Below are 21,929 nucleotides of genomic sequence, written 5' to 3' on the forward strand. Positions count from 1 at the left end.
CCATCAAATCAAAGCAACCTTTGGTTGGACACTTTCCTGTCTGAACATGTTCCTTCCCGTCCCTGGCACGTCTATACGCACCGGTCGAGATAAGCAACAGATGGTCGTTGTTTGCTTGAGTGAACATATCCTTTCCCAAAAAACCTTTCCCCTCTCGTCTGTTCGATGCCACAGCATTTTCTCGAAGGATGATAATCGCCGCGTAGATCAGACACTTTGGCCGGCAGGAAAATTCCCAATCGAAAGAAATAAAAAAAAAACACGAAAACAAAAACAAGACAAGAGAAACGATCCGCACCGCACACACACACGGGAGTGACACACAAAAGATGGCCCGGGTTTACCTCGTGTGCGCATGCGCGTGCGCGCCCTTTTCACTCGGTCCAGTTGGTGCAGCTGCTGCTGCTGCTGCTGCTCCCTGCTTGGAGGAAGATGGACTCCTTTTCTGTCGCCGGGGTTTGCTTCAACAAAAGGATGTAGGTAAGTTTCCCCATAAGTTGGTTGTGCTTCTTCACCATGGTTTTCTTCTTTCGGTCGTCTAATCATTACTTGTATAGAGCCACGCGACCGATGGTTTGTGCCTTTCAAACGACAAAATAATTTCAGTGCAATTTTACGGAACACCAGGGAGGGTGGGGACAGAAATGGTGTGACTGTTCCTTGATCAATAGCTGTGTTTTCGCGTAAAACTGGTTCGATCGTCTCACAAAAGACACACACACACACATGCACGCCGGACGATGACGCCTGCTTTGCTCGTTGGTGTGCTTCTGTTGTCTCTTGGGGTAAAATTGTTGACACCCATCAAAGCAACGTGTGCAGGATTGTGGCCTTTTGTTGTGTGTTTTTGTTTTGTTTTGTGACAAAAACAGCTCTTTGTTTAGCGCTGGTGGTCCGCGATTGCTTATTCGATCGTTTGTTTATCAGTTTGGGGACAATAGAACGACACTCAAATGGTCGCCGGATGTCGATGAGAGGATTTCGGGTAAACATTTCGTTGGAAATTATTTGTTCCCAGTTGGGTTACATTTTCGACGGACGGAGTGCACCGTGGCGCAGAAAACACAATGCGTATAGTGGAAAGAATAAGCTTGGAACAATGTAGAATGTGCTAGAATGTTGACCTGCTTGAAAATATGTCCAAGTGAAATCTAACTAAAAGTGTAGTTTGTAGTTTTATTTTTTTGTGGAAAATTTTCTATTTGTAATTTGCATATGTGGTCACCTATCGTCATCAGTGCAGTTGGAACAAAATGAGCCAATACGCATGGTACGAATCCGACGAGAAGAACATCCAAACCTTTTAGCCACAGCCAAATGCAAGGGCTGTTGTAATAGTGGGCCCACGGCCCAGAGCCTACTGCATTGTTATCGTTTCCTTTCGCTTTTCTTTGCGCACCGCCGTTTGCAGGAGCATTCAACAAGGCCCCGATGAACATCTGCCGCAATTCCGAGGTAAGCCTCTGTCCCCTGCACTTCTTTTTATTCCTCTCGTGTGCCAACGATTTTCTCGCTTTCCCTTACCTTGTGTTTTTTTTTCTTCTTCTTTCCTCTCCTCGCTGCCCTTAAACGGGCGGTTATTTCCTGCCGCTCCAGGAGCCGCTTTTTGAGGTGTACGTGCGTCGTGCGTACGAGAGACTACACCGGTGGCTGTGTTGGTGTGCGTTCGAGCTGTAAGGGTAAGAAATTAGCATGCACGTGTATTGGTGTGCCGAGTTAATACTAATGAAGTTTACGGCATTCGTCCCTGTTGGGCGCGGTAAAATGGCAAGATGTGAATCCGATGAGTCATTCCTTGTTGGAGGGAAAAAACCCGGCGAGTTACGGGATCTAGGATTGTTTGCAATTTTGGTGCTTCCAACTGAAAATCAAGGAACGTGTTTCTATGATGCAACTATGCAGATTTATGTTGCGCTCATCGTTCGTGTCCCTTGGCAGCATGGTTTTCCTGCATGGATCTTTCCTGCATCGCATTGAAGTTCTTTGTGCTGTGTGGAGATAGCACCTAGTGGCGTTAAAAGTATCCATTCCATTTGCAATCCTTTTGCAATAAAACAACGCTTTTGAACCCGTTTTGGTCGAGGTTTGCTGGCAGGATGTTGTGCAAAGACACCGAAGCCCCTATTTTCCATCTGGTGCCGGTGTTTGATTGGTTTGCCGGTCTCACCCTCCACCGATTTGCTGGTCTTGCTCACTCTCAAGGTCAAGGTTCCGGCGCGATACAGTACCAACCAGCAGCAAAGGGCAGACTCTGGCAGAGCGGGAACGGTTGCGCGTCGATAGGAGACAGCACAATGTTGTTTTGATTGTGCGTAGTGCGCATGTGGTGTGGCGATGGTTGCTGCGTTATGAGACAACCGACAACCGACGGAAGCAGAACACTGGGAGTAGAAATTCCTCAAAATAAGAAGCAGGGTGGACTGTTTTTTGTTGTTATTGCTCTTGTTCGTGCTTAGAACCACGTGTTCGTTGCGCACAAATTCTTTTCCAAAGGGTTCCCTTTCGAAAGTCCCTGTTATTCTACACTTTCTATAGATCTGTGGCTGGAGTTGAGAAAAAAAATGTACATCCCGTCCCACCCCTCTGTTGGAGCACTGTTCCTTTTTTATTTATGGTAGCATAAAACATGCCACCAGCAGCATAGAAGCGGAGTAGCCCTATGTGTAACGTATGTTTCCGGTTTCATTTTTTCTGCACTTCTTTTGTTATAGTTTTTGTTGTGTTATTAAATATAAAAGTTTAATTTCAATAGATAATTCAATACATAAATGGTGGCAATTCAAACAAATCATTACCTCGTCTAAGATAGTATTTTAAAATTAACTTTTTGGGACAGAAATAGAAGTGAAATCTTACCATCTTTAACACGCCGGATAAGAAAACAATGCCGAAACCTTCCTCAAAACTAGCGGTATAAAGCGAATAAAAAGCAAGCATATTTCAGCAACATATCACCGTGATGAGGTGCGGAATGACAGTGCCCCCCCTCAACGCAGGGGAAGGTGGCTGAATGAAGTAACGAAACCAGAAGCGAGCAAGCATGAATTTTTATGCTACCATGCGCAACCTTCGAAACATGTTTTTCTCGCTCTCTGAGAGAATAGCCTGAAATCAGATCGCACGTTGATCAGAGGGAAGGATCACCTTGCTGCGAAATTTCGGCATTTCTTTCTACCACAAAATACATGCGTGTGTGTGTGCGTGTTTGTATTCTCGATTGCGAAAAGGTTTCCAAACAGGCTTGAAAACATGTGTCCCCCGGAGCAGCAGCAGCAGCACCGCTCGCAACGACAGAAGAATTAGTGCGGGAATGAAATAACCACTCCGTATGCCGAAATAAACCCGACCGAGAACCGATCGCATAACACACAAATAATCGTCACCATTCAAAGCAATGGAGCCCTTTACCCAGATAGCAAAGCCGAAGGCCTTTGTATGGGAGCCATGGCGCTGATCAAGGCTCACTTTTTCGCGCTCATAAAGCAAAAAGTGCGCGAAGGCGAAAAAAAACCCGAAAGCGCTTCGTGTCCTCTCTCGTGTTTCTAGTTTTATTCTCTCTCGCATGTCATCACTCTCTCCCAGTTTTTCGGATTGAAATGAGAATTCACTCTCTTGATTTGGTTGCGGCAGTCTAGCTGCTTCACACTCTTTATTCTCTTCTTTTTGCAGTTCCCACAAGAGGATTCACACATGTGTTCTCACATACTTACATACACACACACGGTGGTTGGAAGCCTGGTGCGGCTGTTTCCAATTCTGCCTTTTCTTCTTCCCTCTTCACACCGCGCTGGAGCCCGTGGTGGTGCGCGTGTTCAGCCTGCTTGGTTCAGGAAAGATGTCATCAGATTTGGCGCGCCTCAACCGCGGTGTTGTATGAAGGCTGTTGATGAAAATACACAATTAATAGACACACTTTGTTAAAAAGATTACACTTCATTTAAAGATGTAACAAACTTACCTTTGTGCTTGAGGATCAATTGAAACTTGAACGCCTGTGCACACAGTGTCACACTTTTTAAGTAGTTTGAGGAACAGCTAGCGGTAGCAGCACACATCTGAAACTTGTAATGTGCAAAACATTGCATATTAGAATAATATTAGAATTAGAATAAATGTCACATAGCACTAGACACTTAGAAAAGGACACTTACCCAAACAATTAGATGATAAAAATTCGTCGTCCGATGAAGCAGAAAGAACACCGCGGATGGCGCAGTATGGAAAGTGTTTCACGCAGGAAAAATAGTTCACGCAGCACACAAACACACACTCTCACATCCACGGTTCAGAGCACACTGAAGTCGCTCTTTGGCTTGGATGGAAAAGAGCAAACACCCTGATGAGTGCGATGGAAGAAAATGACGTGTGTTCAACAGGGATGGGTAGAATCCAACACACGAAGTGTGCAGGAGAATTCTCTTCGTGTGGCAAGAGAGAATTGACAAACACCCTGATGAGCGAGAACGCAACAAACGTTGTAGAATGTAGAAACGGGATAGGAATAGTAAGCGAAGGCAGTTTGTGGACATGAGGGGGTTGAAACTGGGAGAAAAAAGCTTCGGTTGCTACTTGGGTAGTTTGTATGCGAGCAAAGAACATTGTATAGTTCGATATAATAATGGTTGGTGTGCTAGCCAAACGTTTTCTTGGGGATCGGTTTGAATAGCATGGACAAATCGGGCAGTTTTGTTGAAACGTTTGCTGCACACACGCGGGATTGCTAGAGCGCGGCCCACACCGAAATGAACCATCCTCAAAGTTGCTTGCAGAGGAATTTTCCAACGAATTATACATTTTGCACGCGAATCTTCCAGCCCCAGTAGGCGCTGCCGTCTTCTTTTCCTGTGTTTCACGTCGTACCAGCAACAGAGTACGCACGGGAGAGACGGAAGAAGAAGGAAAAAAACCTCTCCCGCTTGCTGCTTGCGCAGTAGAACATGTTTCGACATGGATGAAACAAAAGAAAAATGCCACCAGCGTGCCGAGAAGCGGGAAAAAGCGTGCAAAGGGAGAACGCTTCTTTTTGTTAGCGTTTTCCCCTTCTCTTCTTCTCTGCTTCTTTCCATCGTGGACCAAAACGAGCTCGCGGAGCTCTTCTTAGTCGGAAGGGTGGAAACAAAAGAAACTTTCCGGGTACGCAGGAAAGGAAACCGTCGTCGAGAGACAGAACAAACACGCGCTTTGTATCGGAGGAAGTAAAGAGCGGTGCTGAAAGTTGGCCGTGCACGTGTGTGCGTATGTATGAACCAATGCTATAGTGGGGCGATTAGAGGGTTTGAGATTATTTTAAAGCATTTAAAATGATCTTCTGGAATTACAAATATCGTAAACGACTTTTGCCATGATGGGGAATTAAAAAAAAAGCCTAACGTTTCATTATTATTTTTATAAAAACATAAAAAAGTATAACAATTTCATATAATTTGGAAGTATCTAATCCAACACGCTTCTTGAAAAATAAATTGTTTAATAAATCCGTACGACTTGTGTGCTATTTGAAAACATGTGCTACGAACCCTGCAACCGTTTGCATTGCTGTATGCGCATGGTGGCATGCGGTACTCCTGGTTTTCGGCAACCGCTGTGAGGAAGCCCACAACGAGAAACCAAAGTGCGAAAGAGATGGGCAACGAGAATTGTTCTGAGCAATTTAGAAGAGCGCAGCGCAGTAGTGTGCGTGTGTGTGCGCGCGTACGGTTGGATGTGTGCGTCGGTATCGAGCGAGACTGTATCGAACGCGTGCGAACAGGATAGCGCGAGCGTGACAGCAAGACCGGATGCGTTGGTAGTGGTGTGATCGTGTGTGTGCTGTGCTGTGCTTGTGGTGTGCCTACCAAGAAGTCCGTTTGTCGCGAGTCGATCGTAGGATTTGGCGTGCGGCAGTGTTCATTTCCATCCGAGCAGTCGTTGGAGTTGGTTGGCTAACCGCGGTGGTCTGGTGTGATTGGCCCAAGTAGCAGTCAGCAGAAGAAGAGGAGGTGTGCGTCTGACAGCGGCGGAGAAAAGAAGTGATGCGGTGTTAGCTGTGCGGAAAATCAGATGCCTGTGAAGAGTTAGTTAACAACCGGTGTGTGATCGCAACATCAAGAAGTAGTGTGTAGTGGCTCTGGCATTGAATGTCCCAGAAATATTGGCTCGCTGGTCTGGTTCCACTGCTCGCGAAACACGACGGAAACCAGATGCTCGGCTCGAAAAGTTTGACATTGTTGTGCACGATTATGATTCCGTGACTGATTGGTTGGTTGGAATTTTTAGTGAGTCACCAAGCGCACAGTGCTTGAGACCAGAATATCCCCAAACCGAATGAATCGCGTGTGTGGTGATGCTGTGTGGAATTGACATACGGATGTGGTTTTTCTGGAATTTGGAAGCGTGTGCTAAATACTTCTGCTGGATTGTGTCGAAGGGATCGATTTCAACGGTTTCCTTTTGGTGTGTTCTGTGATTGTGCGTGATGTGTTGTCAATCAAGCTCTGATTAATTAACAATTAACCAACCAAAACACGATCGAAAAGGTGAAACTCTCAGCCCTACAAACGGTCCTCATCGACTCTGGACGTTGGTCACTACTGCTGTGTGAAAATTGGTAAGTTTTCAGATGTACAATTTGTAGGGGTGTTACGTTCTCTCTTCGAATTTCATGTGAGGAGGATTGGTGCTTCTTGGAATTGATATCAGGATACATGTTCTTATTTCAATTCACAAACTAATTACGACTTCATGAAAGTAATGTTCAGTTCAGTGTGGTGCTAGCAGGGATTTAGTCTCTCGTGCCATCGAAGTAAGCGGCGTGCGCTGGCTGTAGTAATTCCACTGTTCCCTGGCGGAAGCAGCGCGCTTGAAGCCACACACAGCCCCAGCTCCGAGCAGCGTTCGCAGTTCGTTGTAATGTGTGGAAATAGCGTTCCGGGGGATATAATGCGATGGTGTGTGAGTGTGTAGTTAAGTGAAAAATTGTCGAACCGGAACGGAACGCTGCCGGACGGGTTTGAATCATTCTTTTTATATTTTGAATTACGGCTTTTGGATCCCTCCTCGCTTGTGTGTACCCAACCATACACACACACACAGTCGCACGCACGCACACACAGGGGGTTCGCATTTCAACAAGTTGAGGACGCTAGAAATACACGTAGTTTCGAGCGTTGTTTCCCCCCCTCAGCAGCATTAACGAACTCATTTTATTTTGCCTCTTCTTTTCGTTCCTTGGTGTGGTGTCGAAGAACCCAAGTTTTCGCGTCAAGATGACATACCCCATAAGGAGGCTGTTCTTGCAGGCATGGTGATGGCGATGGTGTTGGGCATAAAACACATGGAACTCTACTACCCCGAGCATGGTTTAATTCTTTTTTTTTTTTAAGAAATTCATTTCTACTTCGGAATAGAGTTCCTAATACAATGAGTTGGTTAGAAGTTGGGCATGTCCATTACATTTTTATACTAACGATCGATCTACAGTGAAACCAGAATGTTATTTCGTGCCTTCCAAAGTCAGCTTGTATGTATTCTTTCGTTCTGAATCGCTCATACCTGTTGAAGCAGCAGCCTTATAAAAAGGGTAACTTGACCAACGGAATTGGGTCTTCGTGGTTAGGGTCCGGCTCAGTCTCCTATTTGCCTGCCTACCTGTTGCTTGGATGTTTGAAGCGCGAGCGGTGTGTGAACTGAACGCTTACGGATAGGGTTTCAGTTGCCAAGGTTTTCTTTCGTTCACGGGAGTCAAGTTGGGCGGACTGTCGGTAACCTTTGTGTATAACCGACATTTAACAGAAAATCGTGTTATTGCATTAAATAATATGTAGCACAATATTTCCATATTTCCAGGCATTTTTCATAAAATTTTTAAATAGATTTTGATTTAAAAAATCGAATGTTGATATTGATATGGTTCGTAACTCCAGATGTTTTCTAGCTTTTCAAGTTGGCTAAACATTTTCCTTCAGCATTTCCAAATTCCTTCAGTACGGAAATCTAATTTTAAATAGATATGAACAATCAATGGTATCTGGTGTTCATGATATTCCACCAGACACTTTACGTCCCTCGTGTGTGTAATCAGCTGCTCCTGCTGCTATCAGCGAATCGAAGGAATTTTTAGCAGCTGGCTAGCTCCTCCAGCACGAACTGGTCTTGGAGTTGATGCATATCTTTGCTTTGCGTCCTACTTATCATGAATGTGTCCAGCAGCTGTCGTCCTGTGGTTTGGGGCATGTTAACGGTGTACATCGCCGATCGATTGCTCGTAAAGAAATACAACATGTTTTTCAATTTCGAATAACATTTTCACTAAATTATCCTCAACCTGTGCGTGCATTACTTCTCAGCGTTCCGAGTACCAGTTTGTGTTCCGCTTCTCCGAACATTGGTTTCTGTGCACGGGGGTACATAAATACACAAAGGTACAGTTGCTGGCAGTCTTCGATTAACTGTAAATATGTAAATCGAACGACCTGTTCTGACAAGTCGTGAAGAAGGTAGGGGGAGATGGAGGGATGACAACGTGCTTTTACGACGAACGCACGATATATCCGATCCAAGAGGGGGGGGAGAGTAAGAAGCGGGAAGCGCAGGAGGCCGTGAAAGATTTGTCCCGTTTTTCATCTCTCTGTCGAAGATCATCGAACCCGCGCGACGAGAGAGCGTGCATATTGGAGGAGAGCGCACAACAAACGCTTCTCTAGTGTATTGAACAGTGAGCGAAAGGCTGAAGCTGAGGCATCTCGTCGAAGCACAAGGGAGCCGCCACCACCTATTAGCCCAACACTCTCGTTTCCTCAGTGCGTTGTGTTGTGTGTAAGGGTCGTCTGCGCAAGTTTCAGCTGTGTGTAGAGAGAGAAGAGACTCCCAACTCCCTCCCCCCATCATTGTAGAATCGATTCAGCAGCATTTAAGTAACACACCACCGAATGATCTTCACGGTGTGTCCGCCGAGCCACCGTGTTTTTCGTCTGACTTCATCGACTTCCTCCTCCTACGGTCAACGGGACATTTCGCTTCCGTTGTGATCTTGGGAGGATGGATGCTGTGTTTCGGTGTATGCGGAAGAGGAGAGGTGGTGGATACCAAGGGGGTGAGGGAAGAGACGGAGTGCGTACTGGGAGCAGTAGCGATCGTCGACGTAGGCTGTGTCGTCTGGCGTGTCTTGCTTTCTTCTACATCAAGGTGCATAAACGAATGCTTACGAAATCGCGTATTCACGTCAAATCGAGAGAAATATCGACCTGTGATCTTTATGATACCAATTAGGGTTGAAATACATCCTGCACCGTGAACAGTGAAAAAACACTTCAGCAATTACTGTGAGGTTTGGGAGGGATTTTTGCTCCTTTGACTCTTCCTAATTTCTCATCTATTTTATGTTCAAATTCAAACAATTCAACAACTCCGTTTTTATTCCGGTGACACTCAGGTGCACCTATCCACGGCAAAAAGACTCATCTGCATGGTATGATCAGATCACTACTTGGGCCCAAAACGGTACTAGCGTTGTTGGGATGTGTTCGCGATTACCAAATACGACGACACTCCTGTGGGGGGGAGTTTCGGAGAGAATGGTGCAGGTACTGTTAGCCATAACGGCAAAATGTGCTCTCGTACGCGAACGTGTGTGTAGCCTGCTTGTCGCGTCGTTTGTCCCTCTACCCAATTCCGTATGACCATCATCCATCCACTCCCACCGTGCTACCGGCCCTCCCCATCCATCCGCTGGAGCGCCAACTTTCGACGGAGACTTGCGCTCGCGCGCGCCCAAATCGTTGTCATCGAACCTATCTCTGAACCTTCCGTTCTTTGCTGCTTCTTCCCACTTCACACCTTAGCTCTTCTCTTTCTCTCTGCCTCTCCCCAGTGTAGTATGCCAACACCATCACGACCAAAAAGTGTGTTCCGCGTCGATTGATTTGGGGCGGAAGGAATCCCCCTGAGAAGAAGAGGGTCGTGGGGCGGCGGCGGGTGTGTGGAGCAAAGGTGTGTAAGGGTGAATGATGAAGAGGAAAGGTTGGAGGTATATATGTCGGTGGAGGTGGTGGGTGACCTGAGCCCCGTTATAAAACGCGTGTAACACGTTCGTTCGGGGTTCCACTCAGCAAAGATCGCGTAATTCTTTATTTTTCTTTGTTTGAGGAGGTTTGAATCCTCTGGTTTGAATTTTTGGTTAACCCTCAGGTATGTGTGGATGTGTTCTTTGGGGTAGGGAGAAGTGATGGCAATTCGGAGGGATTCCGTCGTGATTTGGAGTGATGTTTTCGATATCACCGTTACCCGCACGCTGATCAGCACAGGCATATGCATTTTTCAGATTGAATGAAGCGAATTCAGCTCGTGAAATCATCATGACAGTTCAAAGCTCAGATATATTTTGACAATTTCAATTAAAGTACTAATTTCCGTTCACTTCAATGAAACGAGAAAGAAAGATGTTACTCATTTCAAGAAACATTTCCAGAAATAAGCTTGCGCCAGCTTCCTATGGGTTTTCATTAACCTTCACCTACTAACTCTCAAATAACAGATCGGTATAGTGATTTCATAGGAGTGTTGAATTTCTCGCATATATAAGCTTCTCCTTTCGGACCTTGGACTATCGTTTTAATGACTAGAAGGAGTAATGCTATATTGTTGTCTTGTGTGTCTTGTCGGTCTTGTGGGTTTTCTCAGTTGATTTTAGTTAATTTACTGTGTTACGTTTGGTCCGCTGAGTTCTCCGTTTCTTTATGTTAAGATGTTGGAATTTCTTTGAGGATTTGTTTTGCAGGATAAAAATAGTCGTATAAATAATCAGGACTACGCGTCGGCCGGCTCAAGAGCAAAATTGTGTTTCATACTAATATTGCACTTGTCCCGGCCTATGTGTGGTAAGGCCTGAAAAGCATCAGAGTGTGAAGTAAATGTTGTAGGGGGATCAACCGTGAATGTAATGAAGTTGCCCACTTCGTTCGTTTTAACATCCAGTTTTAATTTTAGTATAATTTTAGCTTAAAACGTTTGTTTTAACAGTTCGTAACGATCCTACCGAACAATTATTAATTAATCTTCTTTCTTCTCTGTTACAGATTATCTTGCTCAAAGCATCTATTCATCGCAATCGACGCATCCTTACTTGGAACCATAGGCATTTTGAAAGGTATGTTCTCCTCATGTATTTTTGTAATATCTCTCCCTCCTGTACCATTACGCGTCAATTTCGTTTTCGATTCGATGAAAGTGTAACATTGAAATGATTTTGTAAGCGCTACAGCAAGACACGGTTTCTTTGTTTGGCACAATAATTCTACCCAAGAATTCCCATCATTTAAAAAGAACAACAGCAGAGCGAGCTCTTGTTTTGAGCGAGAGTTTCTTACTGCAATCTCAGTCATGATCGTAATCCAAGAAACAAAAGCGAACGTCAGATTCTTTTTCGTTTGTTGCCACTGTGTCTTCCCTATTTCCTGGTAAACCATTGTTTGAAGCGTGTGAATATAACATGATATAATTCATTTCTGGTCTTCTCATCTTCTGTGTCTGCGACGTTTTAGAGCGTCTAATGCCCTTTCATGAGCTTCACCAATGCACACTCTTGCTTTTGTTAAAAGAGTGTGTTTTGCTTTAGAACTTAACCATCTTTGCCAGACTTTTGCTTTCTATGCTAGCGCGCGTGTTTCAGTATGTTTTGATGTGTTCGAAAGTGGTAGACAATGCCCAGTAGTAGTAGTAGTAGTTCTATTGTGAAAAGTCATGTGAAACTTCTGTTCTCTTTCTTGAGAGAAAGTCGTTTAAACAATGGACTAACTTTCGTGCTGAAACTTTCTTCCCAGAAGCTGTACGTCGTTTTACTCTGGAAATCAGTGAAAGTAGAATAGAACGCAGCAGCAACATGAAGCGCGAGGCTTTAAATGCTTTAGTTATGCTTTCTTTAGCTGCTATTTCTATGGTGTGTGGTATATCTCATCTTAAGCACCTGGCACTCGAATACATCTCGCAAGATCAATAAAACCCACTAACTATTGTCGATCATGTTTTGCGATTTCTTCTAATGGATAATTGCAATAAACAAACGGACTTGTTTTAATGGATTTAACAATATGTGTACGGTACTGTGTTTGCGATGACCAGTTTCTTTTCACTTCTCTCGTCTCTCGTCTCTTCACTGCGCGTGGCATTGATCATCAATTCTTCACGTTAGATCTATCCTCTCCCCCTGTGTGTGCCGCTTTCTGTCGCTAGGCACTCTTTTAGGAGGCCCCCAGGAGAAAAGTGATTAACCTCTAACGGAACGCTTTTAGTAGGCTTTGGAATTCAGTTCGCCCGTTTATCGCTTGCTTCCCTTCCTTTGGGCTTGTGCAATTGAGAGAGAGAATACAGAACAAACGCACAGGAAAAGAAGATGATCTTCATCTTAGCTCATCGTGGATGCCTCTTTGAATAAATCATAGACGCTCTCGTGTTAACGATTGCGATTGCTGTGTGCCTTGCATGAGAAGGGGGTTCTATTGCTTTCATGATATGGAAAATTGGAATGGTTTGAAAGATCTTAAGGTCATGTGCTATTTTGTCTTTTTTGCAATTACTCGGATTCATCCTCTCTGTATCGAAAGCATTTGCAGCGAAAGAGGGAATAATATCCGTCAGTATATTGTCTGTTTGTTGTTGGACGATCATGGGATGTGATAATGGTAAATCTTGATCAAATTAACAATTGCTGATTAATGTTCGATTCTTCTATTCGCTCTAGTGTGGTGTGTACTGAAGGTAAGTTGTTTTTGTTCTGGAATAAGTTCTTCTCTGCACACACAACCGCTCTATCCGTCGATTTATCTATTTTTTCTGTCTGATATCTCGATTAACAAATACACACATACACACACACACACACGCGCAGCGAGGGATGATGAAGGAATTCTTGGGTCATCTTCAGAACACTGTTGCTTGTTGTGTGGTGGTTCAGATGCACTTTTTTCTACACCACATCACATTGCTTTCAACCCTCCGCACCTTCACCAAGGTTTGTCAACAGTGACGTGTGACGATGATGATTTGCTCACGTCATTCTGTTGCTTTTGCTTTGTCGCTTTGGCCCATCCACTGGTCGTGCCGGCATAGTTGGCTCAATTGCTAACGATTTCTATGAAGAAAGATCAAAAGAACACCACAACAGTAGTGGGGTGGTCTTCCCCCTGTGTGACGATGATGAATAGTATTTTCTACAACTTGTTGTGCTGTGTGTGGATGGATAAACGGTCGGTGGCAGCGGGGCTGTGTGCTGTTGTGGGGGATTTTAAATACGCTCTTCACTATTGCTCCACTTACTGCTCTCTCTCACCACGGTGTGTTCTTCGTCTTGATTGCAAATAGCAGACCCACCAGTTCATTGACCGTTTGACAGGTGTGAATGTTCGTTAGCTTTTGTTTAGCTTTTCTTGCTACGTTTGCATTCAAATTTGAATGTTATAATTGCGTTGATATGTACATAATGGTCAAATTTGCCTCTAAATTTTTAACTAAAATTCTCGAAATTGCACCAACATTTTAGAATGTCCAGCCTCCTCCTACTCCTCTTACTATTTGGTCTCCTTGTCAAAAGTGCGTGATGTTGTGGCCTTAAACTTGACTAAGAGGTTGTGTGTGTATCGCGTTTTTGTCCATTCTCTCAGTCCCTAACACACCGGCCGGCCCCCCGGTACACAATGGATTCTCGCTGGATCGTTGATCGCAAACGCGGCCGAACAATGCAGGAAGAAGGAAACATTTACTAACGATCGCGGTGATGTACGCGCGCGCGCACACATGCACACACCAAATCGTCATCACATGCACACACATTCTCAAAGCAAAACACACAGAGTGGACGGGGGGGGGGGGGCTATGAAGCAGAAGAACAGGGGGTGGTGGTGTACGCGGTACTTGTGTCTAGTCTGGTTTCTACTTCTGCCACACAAACCCACAACTCCCCTTCTCCGTTATCTTTTTCTGTGCATTGCGGGTGTTGTTGGTGTGTGTTCTTCGCTTCTCGTGCATTTTATTGTCGGCCATGGCGGGTGGTGGTGGGCTTCTTCATTGTCAAGGTTTCTGGGTGCTTTGAGACGTTGACCTTTCTTCTACTACTACATCACGACGCGCTCCCTCTGGGAAAGGGTGGAAGTAGCAAGTAATGGGGTGTGTAAGATAGTTGTGCGTTTGGGTCATTCCATTTGTCGACTTTTTGAGACAAACAAAATCAAATTTTCGAACATTTAGTGTGTGTTCTTACCTTTTGAAAAGCAGCTTTATTAATGGCTGTGTTGGAGGAATTTAACTGGAAAACATTAACTTTTGTGCCAGTTTCATTGTTTAATGTGGAGAAATTCATGGAAATATAGAACATTTAGCCTGCTGCGGGGTCGCCTTTTCACATAATTCTTCGACCAAAACAGTGCAGTTCTTCGCTGATGACAACATTCTTTCAGCATCAGCTTTCTTTCGAAGAAAAGTATAAGGCTCTCCCGTGTGCTTCTTTTTCCAATGTTTATAAACTTGCCCACAAAATGACACATCTGGGGGGTGTACCATATCTTGTCCATTCTTGGAATCCTTCTCCCCCCACAATCATGGTACGATTTTGTATGGTGTGTGGTTGGTGGTGCATGGGAATAGTAATGCATCTCCTCCGCCCGAAGCGTGTATTATTTCACTACCAGCAGCTGATTCCAGTGGACAAAAAGGTATATAACAGTGGTGGTTCTTTTTCGTTTTGTATGCATTTTTCCAGCCGAAGAATAAGTCTTTATTTTCTTTTGCTTGTTACTCATTTTCTGTCAGATATAGCTCGGGAAGAGGTGTTCTGCAGAGGAAGATCATTATGCTCGCGGGGGAGCAAAGTTTCTTCCTGATCGCTATTTGTGTAACGGTTTGTTTTTCCTTCAATTTAGCCAGTCGGTCGTGTCTACTTGTGGATCTTGTAATTTAACGAAAAATGCCCCGCCAGCGTGTCCAGAGAGGAGGTTGGTTCTTGAGGATTGGTGTTAAAGGGTGCAAGAAATCGTGTGTTGTGGTTCCACAATCCCTGGATGGAAGGGAGAGAGAGCGGCAACTGAGCGATGCCGTTAAATCCGGTTTTTAAAACCAACTGAAATATCTCAGAACCACTTCGCGCAACAACTTCAACGAGGGCGGCGAGGAGACACACGACGCGGGTGTTTCACTCTTTGGTGGGGCCTCCTTTCTTCTCGACAGTCGGGCATAGTTTAAAATCGGGGGTTTTAAAGCCTGAACCGCCGCTTCAACTTCAACCATTCCTTCGGGGGAGAATATAAAGTCCAAGTTCCAATGCATCTCGACGAAGAAGACGATCTTTAGGTGGTAGTAGTAGTGTAAGGCATTTGAACGAAAAAATGCTGACCGAGTCACGTTTCTGCTGAGCTCAGAAATCATCTGGTTGCTGCCTTCCTTTACTTACTACTATACCTTCTCGACACAATTCCGTTGAGTAAGCTAATTCGTTGATCTCGAAGAAATGGTGAGCACCACCTCTACCCTCCCCAACTTCATCTCAACGTGTCCCTCATATGCGAGAAAAGTATCTCACATATTCGTTTATGTTGGTTCTGTATATAATCAAATGAAGAGAGGAGATTAGCTTGAATCTGCAAAAACTTCCTCGAAGGGTTTTCGAAGGGAAGTTTTAAACGATCTTGCGACGGCGACAGTTTCTGCTACACCAACCAAAACAGCATCAACGTGTTGTGTACCCCTCATGAAGGGCTTTCTGAATGGTGGCAGTTGTTTGTTTACGTCGTGTATGCAGGCTAGCTTAAAAATGTGTGGAATCAGCAATATTGTTTCAGGCTTATGGAAGCAAAGTACACGACTTTGTCGTATGTTGTATGGAGCATTCCCTTTAGGAGTAAACAAAAAAGTATAATTTGAGTCGGAAGTGTGATCGGTACGGGGTTCGAAAGATCGGTCGTGTGTGTGGTGTGGTGTGCGCCTACATTGAAGAGGAATTGGTGACATTTTAACAGAGCTTGTGTTCTGCGATTCACTGCCTTTTTTACTCTGTTGATTTCATACATCTTTCACAATCTTCTCTAAAATCGAAGATCATCATTGATCTTCTAAGTAGAAGAAACTCTAGATTTTGTTTTGCTATCAAATAGCGATGAAATGGTTTACTTCTAAATCAAGAACCACTTGGTGGGTGGTGTAAGAGACGAAAAGATCATTAAACTATTCCCAACAAGTCCGGAACGCAGCGTTAGTTTGACTAAAATGTTGCATTTTAAAACATAAGAGAGGAAGGGGAGACTCACTGGGAAGACATTCTAGTTCGGAGGGAAGTTTCTGTGTGTTACGGATGAAGTGGTGGTGGTGTGGTGTAGTGTGCTGTGATGTGTGTAATACCGATTTCATGACTGTGGAATTATTTATGACGTTGGGATCGGCGTTGTTATGCTTTAAGGCGGTGGATTGGAGAATTGCGTTACCCTTTTCTCCCCTCGCAGCGGCAAAGATCAACAACTATGTGCGAGAAAGAGAGGCAGAACAAATATCCTCATAGACACACCGTAGTGGTGTGTGGTGAACCATATTCATTCTTCTATTGCTGCTGGCTGACTGCCGCCGCTCTGTTGCGCGCTCGCAGTTCGGAACAATGTCCGGTAAAGTGTGTCTATGGCTATGCTCACTGGAGCAGAAACTCGCGGAAACTTTGGCAGGGAGCTGTTGGAACTAAGATAAAAGAAACCAGAACGAAGCACACTTCCACACTCTGTGGGGAAGTCTTCGCGTTTGAGTTGGAATTAAATATACTAAAAGGATAGGTAGAAGTTTGTGCTTTTCACCTATGTGGAATACTGGTTTGTATCTTCATAAGCTATTTTTTGTTAAAAAACATTAGCACATTTTTGTGATGATTTTTTCTTCAATTATTCCCCTTTACAGACCAACGTGTATTCTTTGTTTTCCAAATTGCTTTCTCAACTTTAAGGGGTATCGTATACATCGAATAGACCGCAGAATTCCTCGCGAAAAGAGCAACCTTGAGACACACGAACCACGAATCCAGTCGATGAAGTTCTTCAGGTGGTATATTTATGAGATATGATGTGGGTGGTGGAGTTGGAATGGGAATGAGAAGTTTCGAGGTGAATGTAACTATTCTGTCGCGAGTTCGCGGGCAAAGTCTGCGAGCAAAGGCTACTAGAGACTCGGTCAATGACACCCTTCGGACGGGGAGAAGAAGTTCAAGATCGTTTCATTAGTTTGTGGATGCACTGAAAAATAAAAACGAGAAAATAGAGAGAAAGAAGGAATTTGTATTGGGATATATGATCATAGTGGATCTCCAACTTGCATGTTCTATCCGAATTGCAGTTTATTCAGTAATATTTTACAAAACCCGAGAAGGAAAATCGAATGGGCATATCGTTGTTTTACTGGTACTTTCGGAGGCGCACAAACACACACACACGATCGTTCCTGAAACCTGTTTCTGTGAAGCGCGACCTCCTTTATTATTATGGCACATAGTTCCTGTTTGTGGCAAGTAAGACAGTGATAGCAGCAAGCATCGCATTATTGGTGAGAAAAGTGTAGTGTGTTGCAACAAATGCATCTGCATTGGAGCATCGTCCAAGATGCTTCACTCCCCTCTTCTCCTGTCCGATCAGCGTTCCTCTGAAGATACCGTGTGCTGCCCTGCTGGCGCAGTCTTTTGGTGCGCTCCTCCGTCTGCCCAATGCGCAAGGAGGAGAGAAGTCTAATGCTCCGCAACGGACTACGCTGTTTGTTTCGTCCGTTTTTGCGCCCGTTGCATTACCGGCTGCTGCTTGCTGTGGTGTGCTGTGTGGAACGTTTCTTTCGTCTGAAGGCGAGTTGTCGTCGGCCCGGCCCCAAGGGTGGATGTACCGTTTTCTTGAGCAGAGAATGAATGAACTCTCCTCGACGCCTGAACGCGCCGGGTTTGTGTGTGTGTGGGCATCATCATCTTGACAAAAAAAAGTGCCCCAACACTGGGTCTGGTTGTTGGTGGATGGTTGGTACTTGCTCTCTGGTGCGCGGTGTAAAAGAATTTACTGAAGTTCCTTTCGGTCGCGCGCGCGCCCTCTCTGTATCCCTCTATGTCTGTGCGCTGTTGCTCTCAGTGGTACATTCATTTGCAGTAAACTACTCTTACATAAGGAAGGCAATAATGCACACATGGTGAGGAGAGGGAGTGGTATGGTTGGATTCTCGTTCTTTTTCTCAATTTTTTGAATGTGAGCAGGGAAGAACCAGTAACACACACGCAACACTGTATGTTGTAATTCACAATGTGTTGTGAGCGTTTCCTCCTTTTGCCCTTGAATAAGAGACGGGCGTGTGTTTCGTTTTGAGAGTACACGAACTTCATATCTTCTCTCGACTCTTTTGTTCCCTTAATACTCAGATCCTTTTTGCTGCTGTTGCTGCTGTGTGGTGTGTGGGCATGGATGATGGGGTCATTAACCTCTAGAGGGTGTGTAGAGTAAGCAATACGAATTTGTTACTTCACACATCTGTCGAAAGCAGCAAGTCGAGAAGGAAGGAAAATTGTCCTTAATAAGTTGGTTTTAGTTGTTCAGCTTCGCTCTCCAGACTATGCCAACCGGTTTTTGCAAACAAGAGCCCAAAGCAAATGCGAAAATTATCTAATACTTCACTAGACGTAGACGCGTCACTGACTGTCCTCTCACTACTCTCCACATTCCGGTTAACAGAGCAGCATTGCATCATTTCTCCTAGCCTTTTCTTGATCCTGTTTATTATTTATAGATCTTTTTTCATCCATCAGTGAGATTGATCGCTTAAAACGCGGAACTGAAAGGGGGCGGGGATGGCAAAGGGAAATTGCGTAATGGCGTCGGGATCTCTCTGTTCGATGGCATGCTATTAGAGAAAGTAGTACAAATATCGGTTCACTGGTGTGGTGTGGTTAGCATGCACTGTAATCAGCACGAAGCTGCTACTGCTGTGCCATCGCCACCGTGCATAGATCGCAGCATGCGCGCTGAATTCTTCCGTTCAATTCACACCAACCGTCTGTCTTTTTTTTTATTAATCCGAGTAAGCCACTGCTTGAAGGGTGGTTTAACTGGAGCGATCAATATGGTATAAGGGAAGGAACAGTACTTGTTTCATTCTAATTCTGTTGCTATTTGCGTACGTTCTCGGCAAGGTCTTCAAAGCGTTGTAATCAATCCAATTCTTGGGAGATATTTGAAGTTTTTATGCGTATGGATCAACGAAACAACTGGATTTCTAACGAAACAACTCGTTAGAAATGACTTTTCACATTATATGACCTGTTCAGCTTTATTGTTTTTAACTAATCAGTCGTATTTTCTTTGTTTCTCATTTCAGATCAACGCAGTAGTTTACATTAAGATTAGCAGCTCTAGCCTTAACAATACTTCTCGAATTGAACGATACTCCTTCAGAAAGCAATAACACGACACGCAAGATTAACGATTAAGCTTATTTATCCAATTATTTATATTACATTTAAACTGAGATCGGCGTAATTCCATCCACTTAGTTTAGTTCTAATATTCAGTAGCAATTTTTGAGCAAATCTCTGGTGTGGAAATCGACACGTAAAATACTTGCAATAATACACAAATTAACTGATTCAGTATCTTGGCCCCAAGTACAGTCAAATTTTCCCCCTCTCAATCGCAAACCAAAAATAGACTTAGACAGTTGCATTTTTATCGTTACGAAACGAAGGGTTCAGTGCAGTTTTTATTATATTCAACCGATTTGATATCAATTCATTCATTTCACCAAATATTAGATTGATAGATTTTCATATTATCACACTTCGCTTAAGGGTAGAAAGTGCAGTAAAAGCACAGAAAAAAGGTACTCATTTAAATAAGTTCTACTAACGTCAAGTACGCTTGTGACGTTTATTGGTTAGAAAACAGAGAGAGGAGAGACAAGTGTTCAGGGAATTGATTCTGAAAACAAAAAGCAGCAACGCACACGCACATCGCAACACTCAAAATGCTTCCAACGAGTCAACATCAGCAGCAACAGCCGCACCAATCCTCGGACGTGGTCGCTCAGCAGCAGCTGCAGCAGGACGCGCAAACGCAACACCTGTTGAATGTGGCGGCCTCGTCCTACACCACGGCGGTATCGTCGAGCGGTGGTTACACCATGAGCTACCCGGTGGTGACCGGGCACCATCTAACCGAGAACAACAATCTGATCATGCACCCATCGTACGGCAAACCGGCAGCACATGTCGCGCATCAGCTGCCGCCAGCATCGCTCATCACGCTACAGCCGGTGCCGCTCGAGGCGCATCACCATTCGGCGCTGCATCACGTCTCCAATCTGGGTCCACCGCCACCCGGCACTCCCGGCTCCTTGCAGCAGCAGCAGCAACCACACCATCAACAGCAGCAGCAGCAGCAAGGACTATCACCGTCCCACGGTTCGACGATCGTAACGTCACTGGCTCCTCCACCACCCGGTTCGGGCCCGCTCGGTGGACTAATCATTGGAGGAGGGCAACACTTGCACCATGCATCATCATTACAGCAGCAGCAACAACAAGCTCATCAACAACAGCAGCAACAGCAGCAGCAGCAGCAACAGCAACAACAGCAGCAGCAAATGGAGCAACAGATGGGAGTTGTAGCCTCTTCAAGTGCATCACAAATGCAGCAAGGTCCACCGTCTTCCATGTCGCACGCTTCCTCCATGAACGATCCCAACGGAAACGGTATGTGTGTGGTATTGTTGTTGGCGATTCTCAACAGTCAGCAAACATGTTCGACAAGGGTTGACGAACACGATGACCGCACACTCCTCCCCCTCCGTATCTCGAGTAGCATGTACACCTACACTGTGCATGGTGAACAGAGCACTCTCAAGCGCAACACGCGAATCCTTAGAGAGAGAGAAAGGCCGCGTTGTTTAAACCAAAGCTTGCCCCAGTGTGCTCCGTTGTGCATGCGTGTGTGCGGGTGAAATGTGAAAGAGGATACACAGTGGTGTGTCGTCATTGTTGTGTCCGATCCCGACAAGCGAACAAATATGAAATCTCTCCAGAAGTTTGCCACTCGACATCGAAATGCTTCCGCCCAGAACAACATACACTTTGGAAGATCACGTTGGATGTCGCTGCGGAAGCTTGGGAAGAGAGACGATGTGGTGTTGTAGTTGCTTGTGTGTGGTGGTGGTGCGGTTATTTCCTTGGGAGCACAAGTTTCTTTTCAGAGTTGTCTCTTAGATGTGTTCTCACATTACTTCCGCTGCTGGATCGATCGATGATGGGTGGTTCTGCCTTATGCCTGAATGCACGAAACGCTGTAGATCTAGGAAGTGTATCCTCTTTTCATGCGACGACGACGACAACGACGTGTGTGTCTCTGTGCCGTAGAGAAGGATGTGTTCACACTCAACCCAATTTTGATATCTAAAGTAGGTAAATAACAAATTCATTTGATCTTTTCAGTAACAACATATTCTTCTTTGCATGATCACGTTTCTTCAGTTTTTTAAAAGCCTAGTAGCCTTTTCGTTTATTTTTAACTCAATCGAGATGAACGCATTGGTTCTAATTACTTAGCTACTTGAAGTTATCGAATTGTACCGGGGACAGAAAACGACTCATTTGTCGTTCAGCTTTGCTCTTCACACTTCTATAGTCAATTATGGTATGAGGAGTTCTATGGAAATCGTTTGTATTTAAATAAAAAAAATCGTTCTCTTCAATAGTTACGTTCTTAATCGTTCAAGTTGGGTGCGATCGCTGTTCTTTCTTTTTTGAAATAATCATTTTTCTTGGCGCTTTGCTTGGAATCGTTCGAAAACCAGCACGAATTCAGAGAACACGATGCTTTTTGACATCTTTAACGTGTGTACGCATTTACAGTTACAGGAAAAGGCCTCCAGGGAAGAATCTAGCGAGTCTATACTCCTCTAACGTGCTTCCATAACGG

General features: G+C 44.6%; 1 protein-coding gene and 1 long non-coding RNA gene across 3 annotated transcripts; one reads left to right on the top strand and one right to left on the bottom strand.

The window, feature by feature from the left end:
• Nucleotides 1-3,616: 3,616 nt before the first annotated feature.
• Nucleotides 3,617-4,574, bottom strand: LOC125906524 (uncharacterized). Of its 2 annotated transcripts, none has more exons than XR_007451904.1 (3): nucleotides 4,152-4,574; nucleotides 3,959-4,055; nucleotides 3,617-3,880 (listed from the first exon to the last, which is right to left on the bottom strand). It is a non-coding gene; the product is annotated as an uncharacterized LOC125906524 (long non-coding RNA). The 2 variants fall into 2 exon arrangements; XR_007451903.1 differs by having other exon boundaries at nucleotides 3,959-4,061.
• A 6,476-nt stretch (nucleotides 4,575-11,050) lies between these two features.
• On the top strand, nucleotides 11,051-21,452 carry LOC120947368 (putative mediator of RNA polymerase II transcription subunit 12). Its single transcript, XM_049605614.1, has 2 exons — nucleotides 11,051-11,122; nucleotides 19,336-21,452. Exon 2 carries the CDS (start codon nucleotides 19,981-19,983, stop codon nucleotides 20,953-20,955), a length of 975 nt encoding a protein of 324 aa, XP_049461571.1. The 5' UTR covers nucleotides 11,051-11,122; nucleotides 19,336-19,980; the 3' UTR covers nucleotides 20,956-21,452.
• The last annotated feature ends 477 nt before the right edge of the window (nucleotides 21,453-21,929 follow it).

Source organism: Anopheles coluzzii, chromosome 2 (genome assembly GCF_943734685.1).
Source record: "Anopheles coluzzii chromosome 2, AcolN3, whole genome shotgun sequence".
Lineage (NCBI taxonomy): Eukaryota > Metazoa > Arthropoda > Insecta > Diptera > Culicidae > Anopheles > Anopheles coluzzii.